Source organism: Rhinopithecus roxellana, chromosome 21 (genome assembly GCF_007565055.1).
Source record: "Rhinopithecus roxellana isolate Shanxi Qingling chromosome 21, ASM756505v1, whole genome shotgun sequence".
NCBI classification, from domain to species: Eukaryota; Metazoa; Chordata; class Mammalia; order Primates; family Cercopithecidae; genus Rhinopithecus; species Rhinopithecus roxellana.
Genome location: NC_044569.1, coordinates 34,654,568 through 34,668,196, shown reverse-complemented (window position 1 = coordinate 34,668,196; position 13,629 = coordinate 34,654,568). Strand labels below are relative to the sequence as shown.

The 13,629-nt window shown below is 37.2% G+C and overlaps 1 protein-coding gene across 1 annotated transcript in view; it reads right to left on the bottom strand.

Annotated features, from left to right (window-relative positions):
- Positions 1-13,629, bottom strand: part of ZNF407 (zinc finger protein 407) — a 476,207-nt gene that overhangs the window by 197,830 nt on the left and 264,748 nt on the right. Inside the window, 1 exon segment of the mRNA XM_010356708.2 lies at positions 1,213-1,379. Within this exon segment, the coding sequence (XP_010355010.2) occupies positions 1,213-1,379 (167 nt within the window).

The window sequence follows — 13,629 nt, the reverse complement described above, 5'->3', positions numbered from 1 at the left end:
TCTATTAGAAAACAGCCACTGTCCCCTATCTCTCATTATGGTGCAGACTACAAGACCTAACAACAAAAATCTATATTATTGATCCAGCCAAGTCTCCACAATTATTCTTTAGAAGGAAACGCCGACGATAAATTACATCTGCACTGGCTTTTCATCTGCTGTTCGATATAAGTGATCTCTCAGGGCAGGCTGGAGACCTTAAATCGTCAACACCCTTGTCAAGGAAGCTAAGGAGGCCTGGGCTTCCCACAAACTGCTTGAGAAGAACTTTTAACCTATAATTTCTAACAATAATATAAAATTCTTGGCAATCAGAAGAACATTTTGGAATGCTGATTAAAATTTATTATTATTTTTTTCCCTGAAACAAAATACATTCTGAGAGGTGTAAAGAGAAAGAAGACCAAAAAAATATCAAACAGCTCACAGGAATGCGGCCATAGTGCTATAGAGACTCAAATATAAGCTTGTGAGGAAGTTTTGAGCCCACTAGACTTAGACTATGAAAAAGAAATCACAAACATCACCATAGGGTCTTACTGGGATTTACATTTACAAGGGACCAACTGGGAGTTCTGGGACCACCCCTACCAAAGATGCACTCTCAGTGTTGCTTCACCTGTCAATTCACGGAAATTCCACACCCTCTGTTACATGTTCTGATGTGAAATGTACGTGAATTTGAACATTTTTAATAATTTCCAAAAAAATTACAGTAGCTAAATGCGGATTAGTGTCTTTGTATCAATTATCAAAAACTCTTGGATCTGATAGTATCCTCCTCAGGAAAAAAACATTAATTTGACAACATATGGAAATTCGTTTACATCAGTAACAAAACACAAGACTAATTCTCTTTGAAAACTTAAACTCTCCATATGACCTTCCATAAAGATCTTCTAAAAAGATGCGTTAAACACATACAAATATATATATATACACATACACCCACCATAAATGAGTTTCTAAATATAAACTTATTTTATGTAAACATATTCACACACAAGCACAAATGTCACTTTAAAATTGCCTTCTCCCTGAAAAATAATGAAATGATACCATACCTATAAATATATAATTACCACAATCTTAAAGCAGGACATCATTTCCATTGATTACTATGAAGATGGGGGTAATTAATGCCTCTGTTCCCACAGTCCACCCAGTCTACCTCTGCCCAGCCTCATGGGACAGGAAGGCGGCGCGGCACACCTGTGTGCGTCCTGTAGTGGTCTTTCATTGCGGAGGCTGTGAGGAATGAGTAATGGCACGTGGGCCAGGTACATTTAAACGGCTTTTCTCCCGTGTGGAGTTTCATGTGGTTGTTCAGGGCCCACTTCTCTGTGAAACTTCTATCACATAAGTGGCATGTAAATTTCCTGCATGAAGGAGAGAGAAAACAATGTAAATATGGCCCGCATACCAGCACCGAAGGCCCCAGGCAGTGCGTGTGCGAACCCTGAGGTGCGGTGCGCATGCAGCCTCTGCGAGGAGCACTGCAGGCCTGGTCTGTCATGTCTGTATAACCAGGCATTGATTTTTCTGTCGAGGCCTGGCACCTCAGCCATTTATTCTCTGCTTTGCGGTTGGGCCCAACGGGTTTGAAAAATTCTGTTACAGTCCAGTCACCCCTGAGGCAAAAGTGAGAATAGATTTCACCTGTACAGGCCTACACCACTTATCCAGGGCATGGGCTGTCAGAGCAAAGGCTAAATGAAATGCTATCCATACTCAACCACTCAGACAAGCCCTGCTGTCTGCTGCTGTGCGGCTAGTACGGCTGGAGCAGGGACTCTCCTGCACGCATCCGGCGGCCCCGCACCACTACGCTGCAGGGAAGAAAAGACAAACCCCAAAGGTGTTTCCTGAACCAGGGGTCCTTCTGTGTGACCATGTGGGTTCATAAAAAGGTTCCTTTGATAGGAATAAAACTAGATCATAACTATGCATTTTTATAAAATCAGTCTTTGAGAAAAATAAACCTTAACTATTTCCACTATGAAAAAAAATACTGAAAATAACAAATTAGTACTCATACAATATTTCAGGTTTACCATTTAAGACCTTATAATACCTTTAATAATAAAGGAACTCTGAACCATCAGCAGAACCTTAAATACTTCCTCCGTTTGATCTTCTGCCCCTGTTCAATTGCATTCATGAAATAGTTGCTAACATTTACTTTATATTTCCAATATGAGCTTACAACAATCCCTGTATCTAATAAAATACTGTCCAGTCAATTCAGAATAATGAACAGTCAAAAGCAAAGTAAAACTCAATAATCAACAGTAAAATATTATAACGAGTTGACAGGCACGATGCCACAAAAGATACCGTCTGGCAACTTGGGTTGGCTATCATAAATTTTAGCATTTTAATGCAATCAGAACTATGAGTTTAATAATATCTGTGCTTTAAATTATGATATGAATAAGGAGATGTTGAGTGTATATTTTCACATAGAGTCTTTAACCATGCTTTTACAAATTTCCTTAGCCCCATGATGGCTGATAAAGAATCCCAGGGTCCAAATAATTAACTTTCCTATTTTGAGACAAATGTGAATTACCTTAACAAATTCATCACTTGGAATATCATAGATTTCTATGAATCAAATTATAAAATTGTCTTTTATAAAAATCTCTCTTTTATTCTATATATATTTTTAAAATGTAGCTCTTAAATGTAATAGAAATAAAAATAGTTAAACACTTAAGAATTGCTATATAAGTTAAATGCTTCATTAATATTAAAATTGCCAATTTATTTATCTATATAATATATGTAAAGAGAGACACTACATTTACACCCATTAACATGGACTAACTTTGAAATTACTGTATCATTGGATCGGTGCTTACCAGTACTAGAGAATGACAAATATAACTGAATACTTGGAAATGCACTGTAAAAAATATCATGTCCGTATATCTCTTTGACAGGTCTTCATGCATTTAACATTTCAAAACCATGACAGGGATCTTATTTCCAAGATAAATTCCCCTATCTACTTATTTCTTCATGTATTTATTGTGGCTCTAACCTTCTCCTACAAGAAACAAATAAGGAGGTTAAGTAGATACTATCTTTTAACAAATAGTTTCTCCACACTATATTACAACTTTATGAATGACAAAATAAATCCCTCATTTTTAAATCTACTGTGATGTACATTTAACAAAATTACATCTACGAAACCTCAATATATGTACTCTATTATTCCTATGTAATAAAAATGTTAAACTAAAGCTTGTGCCTGTCGTGAAATGACAAAAGCCAGATAACAAAGAACTAAGACTACCACTTGACTTTCAGAAAACCTCATGTGTTCTACAATTTGCTTTACGAAAATAAATAAGTTCATTCTGGCACTTCAAAAAGAACCGGTATTACCTATGTGAACTGTCCTTATAAAGATCAAGACGTACTTAACAATGGGGTGTTTCCTGGAACTACACAAATTCTGAGTCTCAAATATTCTAAAATATTTGCCTTCACACAGCAACTCAGTAAGACCTCTACCATTACCCAAGGGTCCTGGTCCTCCTGGGGACCAACAGGAAGTCTATCACAAGGAACCTCCCGGGCGAACCCGGGCGAAACCTGAGCTAATAATGCATACAGCTCTGTCTTGCCGGGTGAACCCTGCAAGAAGAGGGACATCGATGTGTGTTCTGGCTGGACAGCAGAAACACCTGAACACCCACTGTCCCCAACCCACTGTTCCACATAGCACAGAGAAATCAAAGGAAGAGAGGAGTCAGGTTTGGCTTTCAAGGAAATTATAGGCTACTAAGAGAAAAATCATTCACAAAAATAAACTTAATGCCAGAAAAAAAATTAAATGCCATTATACATTTAAAAGAAGAGCAATTAGCACGGCAGACAGATAAGAGAAGGCTTCCCAGAGGCGGCATTTAATTTAGACATTTAAAAATAGGTGACAACTGGAAATGCAGAGCTAGCTGGGAGGGTGTCAGAGACGGGAGATGCACAGTCCCAGGGCTAGGAGGCAAAGGTGCTGACAGGCCTCGCTGGCTGTGGCTCCTCCTCGCCTGCCACCCCCACGAAGATGCCCCTCCAGGCACCAGGGATAGGGCCAAGACCTGTGGCTTACCCGAGGCTGATTCAATGTTTTCAATGCTTTTCTATCCCCATGTGGTGGACTTCCCGGAGAGATTTCTTGCATAACTGAATTTACAGTGTATTAAAGAGGTCTGTTTTGCAAAAGTTCGCTAGTGAAGATTGTTTTATAGGTCAGGTGAAGGATGTACAAGGATGAATAACTAGTAATTACGTAACGATTACCATCTAAGAGGGTATATAACACAAGCACGCATAAGAATATGATGGTATATGATTCACCCTTGTTCTTGCGGCCCAGAAAATTGAAGCCCAGAAGAGAGAGCTGGGCTTCAACACCATTTGCAGCTCTTAGGTAACAGAGCGACTCTACAATGCTTACTACAAGCTCAAAACGCCAAACAGTGCTACCAGAATTGAAATGAAAAAGGGCAATTTCTTATCTTCCCTTTCCTTGGACTTTACTAGATGTTTCTCTTGGATATAAAGAGATATTAAAGGTTCCAAAAGGAAAAAAAGTCACAAGCAAAAGAAATCAAAATGGATCCAGACTCCTCAAGAGCAACATGGGTAAACATTAAATGTTCTACATAATACCTTTAGTGTCCCCTCAGCAGGTGTTTTCATTCCAGAGTTCCTGGGACTGAGACGTCTATTACACTAAACTTCTGGAATAAGGCCCTTTCTCATGCAGGTAGCTACGACATGGAAGTCAAGAGTTAGTTAGTCTTCTAGCATAAATTTAAAAGAATTCCTTGTTTTTTTTTTTTTTTTTTTTTAAAGAGCCAGGGTCTTACCCTGTCACCTAGGCTGGAGGGCAGTGGCATGATCATCGCTCACTGCAGCCTCGGGACCTCCTGGGTACAAGCAGTCCTCCTGTTGGGATTACAGGCTTGAGCCATCTCGCCTGGCAGGATTTCTAAATTAACTAAGGGGTTCCTAAAATTCTAAGCACTTTTTCTAGTATTCTTGAAATATTTATGAGAGGTTTCTTTCTTCAATACTATGTGTGTTGTTTCTTCATTAGCACCCTACCAAATGTGGGCTGACTCTGGCCTTAGCTCACCTACCTGCTAAAATCAGGGAGCAGAGGTGCAAGCCAGGGTGTTCAGCACATGCCAAAGTATTTCTTCTCTGAAATTCTCTCATTATATGATTGATAATAACAGAGTCAAAATGAAAATCCACATCTTCAGACTGAAAAATTTTGAAGACAGAATACTAAATATCCTCGTTGTCAGCTATATGACAATAACTAGAAACTCTCACCTGGTGTTGCCAGATGTCATGAATAAAGTTAATCTAAAGAATAAGTAGGGAACTGAATTATGATTATAGGATTAATAGCACTGTCCTAATAGATATTTTGGCCTTAGAGAAACTCTGTGTTAGAGCATTTTTCTATTTTTGAATGTCTAAATATCAGACAAGTTATGTCAAAATACATAATGTATAATTTCGGTTATATCTATAACCTTATGTTTCCATATTACTATGGTAAGTATCCTAAAAAGGTGTTGTTTTACTAATCTTTTTCAAAATACATTATTAAGTGTTACTTAAATTCTTTTGTATCCTTTAGGCAAAGTATTAATTCTGCTATTAAAAACTTAATGAAAAATCTGCACACATCTCACATATATAAAGATACAGGTATTTTAATAATCTCACATATACAAAGATACAGGTATTTTAATACAAGTGGTTTATTACTTTATTTTTTAACAGTAAGAGGAGTCACTAGGATATCTTTTCTTTTTTATTATGAGACGAAATCTCACTCTGTTGCCAGGCTGAAGTACAGTGTCCCGATCTCGGCTCACTGCAACCTCTGCCTCCCGGTTCAAGTGATTCCCCTGCCTCAGCTGGGACTAGAGGCATGCACCACCATGCCCAGCTATTTTTTTATATTTTAGTAGAGATAGGGTTTCACCATGTTGGCCACAACGGTCTCTATCTCCTGACCTCGTGATCCGCCTGCCTCAGCCTCCCAAAGTGCTGGGAAAACATGGTGTGAGCCACCGTGTCCGGCCAGTATATCTTTATGTTGCTTGCAAGTGTCACCAATGCAGGATAATTTTGGAGTATAATTGCTTTACAATGTTTTCTAAAGTTGAATATATCTGAGGTAAAGTTACCTTTCACCCCAGAAGGTCCAGTCTAGACGTACACTATTGAGAAGCTGTGCACGCATATGAGCATGCAAAAAATATCTCCCCTATTAAAATTTAAACAATCTTAAATATCCATCAGGTTGTGAGTAGACAAACAACGAATTTAATCACAGAATGGAATATTATAATACAGTGGAAATGAATAAACTAGGGCTACATTTATTAGTATGGATTTTTTAAAATCTCAAAAAGGTGATTGTATTAAAAAACAAGTTGGGTGTGAAACTCTATCATTTATATAAAATTTATATAAAATGTTGCAACAAAATAAACAGCATTAAATATCTAAACCTAGGTCGTCCCTGTGCAGAAGCATGAAGGTCTCATCACCATCACTGATCACTCTGCGGACGGGGGCACGGCGGACACCGGGTGGGGGGGACCGGGCTGACTGCTGCACAGTGCTGACTGTAGTTCTAACACTTTGTTTTTAAAAAGAAAGAACTCTCCAGCCTGACCAATATACTGAAACCCGGTCTCTACTAAAAATACAAAAATTAGCTAGGCGTGGTGCCACGGGCCTGTAGGCCCAGCTACTCCGGAGGCTGAGGCAAGAGAATCTCTTGAACCCAGGAAACAGAGGTTGCAGTGAGTTGAGATCACACCACTGTACTCCAGCTTGGGCAGCAAAGTGAGACTCTGAGACTCTGTTTCCAAAAAAAAAAAAAACAAGAAATTTGTAATAAATATGACTATATGTTAATATCTTCCAGAGTGCTTCCTTTATTTTTGAAAATTTTTGTTATTCAAAATATTTTAATTAAGACAATCAAATAATATCTTATCTTCTCTATATAACTTGGACGAGTCTTTTCAAATTAGTAGATGAGACAAATGCATATCTACAAAAGCCACACCAATGAGAAAGATCTGGTATGCTCCAAATGACATTTTAATAAAAGAGTGAGCTAAATTTTATCAAAGTATTTAAAAATTATGTGACCATTATCTTCTAAAACTCTGACAAAAAGGTGCTGATTGACTAAAAATTACTGTAAAACTACACTAATGTTAAAAATATGTAATTGACAGGTATTGCTTATCTTTTTGAATAAACAAAATATAGAACTATGAAAACAATGCGAGATTTACATAATTCCTAGCAAAATAGCTCAATGTACTAATGAAGTTTATAACAATTTCTAGGTTGCTCAAAGACTTCCAATTTACAGGCAGTTTCTTTGAAATAAGAGCCTTTTTTAAAGGTAATAATTTAATAATTTATGATAATATACTAAGAGAGGGAATGAAAATGAATAGGTCTTTGCCTAGAAGCGTTCCCATCTGAATTTCTTCAGAGGTGCAAATGTACCTGAAAACAATCACTTTTGTGAAGAACGCAGCACACAGAAGGCACACAGGGACGAGCACTGCCGAGAGGCCACCATGCGCAACTGACTCACATGAGTGCAATGTGCTTAGAAAGTGTCCCAAAAGACCAGAAAGCAAAATGAAGACATTCACAAAACCCTGCCACAGTAACAAATTCCGTATCTACAAGCATCATAATTGTGAGATACTTACAGTATTTTGGGCCCAGGAAACATCTGAGTGAAATTACAATACTGCTTTTAGACTTTAAGTACACTTTCATACAACACGGACACTAGAACCACATTAAATATACCCAAATAATTCCACAGTAACCCTGTTCATCGTATTTCTATGAAGTTTCAAAATACGATATCGTGCTTAAATTTAACACGCAACTTTAGATGGAAAATAAAAATTTCCCAATACTGTCTAGAAATTTAATCATCAAAAATGTACACTAATAGCTAAATAACAGTAACTGTGTTAAGACCACAGTCTTCTTTGACCATTTTCTTCCACATATTTGTGTGTGTACATGTGTGTGTACAAAGGCTAAATAAAAACCTTGCTCAATGAATGAAGTTACATTCAGACACCAGAAATGTTCCCTGATAATACTAATATCGAGATCATCTAAGTTAGACTAGACTTTGAGAGTTCCTTGTTTCAGATTATATATAAAGTGTGAGCATAATTCATATTAAGAAGCCACAAAGACCTAAGAATAGAAAGGTTTCATTTACTAAATTCAACTCTGAAGGCTCCAGTGTGGTTTCAAGATGAAAGTTGAAAAACCTCCCCTGAGGGCTTTTAAACAGTTCACCAGGGAGTCTCCTACCTAAGCCAAGAGTCTTGAGTGCATGTTTGCCCCGAACAGGTGATAATTAGCCTAATTAACAGGCTAGATCCTTGTTAGCTAGTTGGAAAAGAAATTTAACCTCACCTCATGCCAAAGACTGTCATTTTTGTACCTCTTAACATATCACTCGGGTTCTAAAAGCTGTGAAACATATTTTTCTAGCCCTTTCCATTCAATTCAAGGGTTAAAAAGCTTTTCGTCAAAATAACTTCTGGGAGGAGCATTAAGCAGAATATTAACCCCAGGCTGCCTCAGTCTACTAAGAACCAAGAGAATGACTCATTCTAAAAGAAAACATTCAATGATTACAATTGCTGTGCCCTCAAAGACCTCATTTCATCTTTCAAAATCTCTTTGCTATGAAATTTTTCTTTGTCAAAGAGACCGTCAACTCTGACCAACCAAATTAATTTTAGCTGAAATTTTCCCCAATATACCAGACACTATACATCCAATACTTACCAGCACAATAGTATCTTAGATAAGGGGTGAGGAAACTGTGTAAAGGACCGGAGAGTAAATATTTTCAACTTTGGTGGTCGTAAGGTCTTTGATACAACTACTTAACTCTGCTGTTGTAGCACAAAAACATCATAAACAAATTAATGCGGCTGTGTTCCAATACAACTTGACAGAAACATGCAGTGGGCCTACTCTGGCCTGGAAGCTGTAGTTGACCAATTGCCCGACTGGGTGATAGGTCAAATGCCCCCACTTCTGCCCCTAAAAAAACCCCCATCTACACAGGGTAAAAGAACCCACATTGAATGTCGTAGGCACACAAAGGTCCACTAAGCTCCAATCTCAGGGTCCAAGAAGTTGCTTTAGTTCTGAACTTATTCATGTTTCTTGCACAGCTTTAAAACTGCAACATGAGAAGAACAGGTGGAAGGAATTATACTGCATATGAGACCCATTCCAGTCAGAGGCTGCCCTGTCCTTTTTAAAACTACCCCCTTTCAACTGTATGGCAGGGCTGGAAGGCTTGGAAGTTGAAACAATCCTAACTAACCATAGAAGTCAAGTCCGGGAGAATAAGACGTATATTAAATTGCCACAGTTCTCTAGTCTGAGCTAAATGAAATTTTATTGCTCCAGGTTCAGTAAAAAGCCACTGGATTTATGTAAGGAAAGTTAAAATAGTAGTTACTAATATTGGACTAATATTACTGTTTAAAGAACAAATAAAGAGAATTTCTTTTAAGTCATCATCCTTACTGATGTACATAATTTGAGGTAAAAAGATAAAATGCATTTCAATCCCCACTTACGCCTTCATTCCAAATGACTTAACTTTCAATCTTTGGACATTTGCTACACAATTCTAACCATCTTCAAATTATTATAGTTCAGCTACTTCTCTATCAACCAACCAATAAGAGATTATGTTCAGGGGATTTACTGTGTGTCTTGCAATGATCCATGCTATGTACCAACCTATAAATAAATAAAATACATCCACTCCTCCCCAAAAGGAGCCTATGATTCAATGGTCAACACTAACGTCACTGAAATAATGAGAACATCAGAACCCCATACTATGTGGGACTTTTTAAAAAGTTTTAAAAGATGTTCAGAAAAAGGGTCAATACACACAGACTGAAATAGCTGACAAAGCCTTCACTGCTACGATGGGGCTTCAGACAAGCCCCAAGGACACAGCCAAGTGGTGTGGCGGAAGCAGCAGTTACTGAGACAAAGTCTGGGGCCCAGGCAGCCAGGTGGTACGTGTGAGCATGTTCACGGGGGCTGTAGGGGAACATGCTACATAGGACGAGCAATCAAGTTGCACAATTTTAAAAGTCAGATTAAAATGCTCTTGATAATTAAAGAAGTTTGGCTTTGGTATAGATGACAAAAGCAACCAACAATCTCTTCTTTGTTTTTTGTTCTTTTTCTTTCCTATCTCTCTTTGTGCTTGCTTTTCACAATCATTTGACTATAATTTTCTAAGGAGCTAAATGCAGCCTTATCTTTCCCAGGTGTCCATGATCAAAAAGATACAGTACATATGCATACAACCCACAGATACACATATGTCTATGGAAAAACTTCCTATAACAATGCCCTCATCTAAGATTTATGGTGACATCATTTTAACATGTGGCCAAGTAATGTACTAAACAGCATGTTAGCTATAGCAAGGCTGCTATGCTTCAAGCTATATACCTATACATGATACAAAATGTTATTTCAGAGAGCTGAGAACCTCTGTTTCATTTGCACGTCAATGGAAAATGTTTTAGTAACTCTTAAGATGACACTATTTTAAGATGACTATTTACAGTATTAGAATGAATTAACAAATATAACGATGGATTTTACCCACAAAACCAAAAACAGGCTTACAGAAAAGTATAAATAAAAAGAAATCAACTACAAAATCAACTCTAGTCATATTATTTTCTTTTAAATTTCAATATACTAAACAGATCTGGCATATTAATGGAAGCTATGAACAAAACCTGTCCCAATTCAACTTATTATCACAGTCTAACTCATCAGGAAACTGATATGCACAGAGATTGGAAAAACCTAGTAAGGAGTTTATACTGTAGTGATATAATAGCATGACTAGAAAATATTTCATTAATATTACTGTATAAAATTTTACTAGTAAAAACATACATTACAGAAAAACACTGTATATCTGCATAGAACAAACTATTCCAAACCCTTTACTAACAAACCCGATGGTTTCATAAGAACAGTAGTGCTCAGTTCATTTCATGTCACAGGTTCAGAAATCACATTTGCAGTCAGATACTCATGCTGGTGAGGAAAAAGCAGCTAGTGAGTGTCTAGCCTTGGGCAGCCTCCCAGAGCCTCAGAAGGACCATGGAATTTTTATTCCTGGTATGTATTCAAGTCAGTATTTCTACAACACTGGGCATAGGACACGTGTTCAATTTTGCATTATAGTCCACATCATCAGTGCTCTATAAATATAAATTAAGATAATTATTTCACAAACTGTTTAAAACAGCAATAAGAAAGTCATAGTTTCTTGCCAGCAATTCCGGCCAGGTCAAACTCTCCAGAAAAGGTCTATCGTATATCGTATAGTTTAAAAACAATAGTAGTTTTCTAAACAAAGTTAATATGCCAAAGACAACATGGCTGATCATAAACAGTGTCTGCATTAGACACAAAATACATGGGATTTAAATTTATTAATACTAGAACCCTGTTAGAACCATTAACTGACACCAGTGTATTTAACTCTCTGAACTTGGGACGTTAGTTAAGGGATGGCAACCATCACTATTTATTGTTAATCTGTAATGTGATTTTATGCAAGATTCAAACTATAGTCGATTAAATTTCTTTCTTTCTTTTTTTTTTTTTTTGTGGTAGACACAGGGTTTCACTACGGTTTCAAGGCTGGTCTCAAACACGGGGGCTCTAGGGATCCTCCAGCTTCAGCCTCCAGAGCAGCTGGGACTACAGGTACATGCCCCAAGGCCCACTTTTACACTAAACATCAATGAATAAAATATTTCTACTGAACAAGTTTAAATTCCACACAAATAATTTTTTAAATTATATATATATTATTTCTCACAAAATTGGTTCTTGAAATACCCAACAGTGTTTCACAGACTCATACAACTGATATATGATCAAAGATGGTATGTTTGCCAACTTATCATATAGGTCTTTATGTATCTATTATGGATCTATAATTTCTAGAAATTGGAGTACATATGCTAGATTTAGAACGGACTGTCCTCTGTGATGGTGACTGTGTGTGATTTGCTGCAGTTAGGAAGGGCAGCTTTCCACACTTAGGCATTTCATTGTCTTGGACTTTGTCATCATCTTGGCCTTCTAGCATGTCAGGATGATCTAAGGAACCATTTGAGCTCAAGGTAAGATTAGCTAGAAAGGTTGAGATGTATTGCCCAGTAATCCCAGAGTTCAGTACAAAACTGACCCTTTCGGAGACCTCAGTCCAAAGAGCTGCAGTTACACTACCCTTGCAGAGTAAATATCTTGGGGCACTTGTGTACCGGAGCATCACCAAGACGTGATTTTAGTCAGTACTAATTCAACATAGACACGGTAGAGCCCGATATAGATCACAGCTTGCTTTAAATCATAATATTCTGACATACAGACATACTAAAAGATCATGTTGTAGGGAGCTGATTTGTTCCTTGGTAAATCATAAGTTCAAGGGAAAATACAAAGATTGAATTAACATAAAAACAAGTTTTATGGTTTTAAAGTTATTGTGATGCAACTGAGAATAAGTAGTTAATAAAATACTAGCAAGTTTTTCACTGTTTCTGACACATGTCTCCACTCAGCAATGTCTTCGAGATAACTGGCAACGAAACACAAATGAAACTAGAGAATACACACATATGTGAGGTATCGTGGGGGAAAAATCTCAAAGAGCAAGGCAATTACATATTAATTTAGCTTACTTTTGCTAGAAAAGAAAATTATCTTTAAAGTTGGATGTGTGCAATTATGAATTTTTTACAAAACAGATTTGCAGATTTAATCTACTTCTCATATATTCTAAGTTATTTTGAAAAGATAAATTCAGATAGACATCAATAAATACTGGACATAGATCATTTATACTAATTTTCCAATACCTGCAACAAAAGGCCATGTGGAATAACATTATCATTTATTATGTACCTTCCAGCATTCAAAATATTAAACGAAATTTCTTTATAATATTATTAAGTGCATAACCAAAACTGACTGGAAGGATGTAGGTGATAAAATACATTTACATTTGGCATTCAGTATAGTGTCAGGGAAGCTAACATACAGGATTAACTGAAGCTATCAAAATGAGGTTACCAATGAAAGGGACTTTTTCAATTATGGGCAAGGAAAGAATAAAAACGAAAGTTAAATCGCTTGCTAGTTTAGACATGATAAAAAGAAAACAAAACCACGTAACTGTTTATATTCCTACTGTCTCTTTTTTTAAAACAATTTTTCAGATGGAAATGAACTAATGTCCAAGAAATTACACACACACAAATGACAACAACTCCTCTTTTGGCTCAGAGAAGGAAAAGCAGTAAAAGCAACACCAGGGTCAGCTCTGAGTATTGGCCAAGTACCTGGCCAGGTGCCTAAGGAGCGTCCCAGGTGAGTGGTGAGTACAGCACCTGCGCAAAGATGGGAGCAGAGGCTTCAAGAGATGGTTCAAGTATTCACAGATGC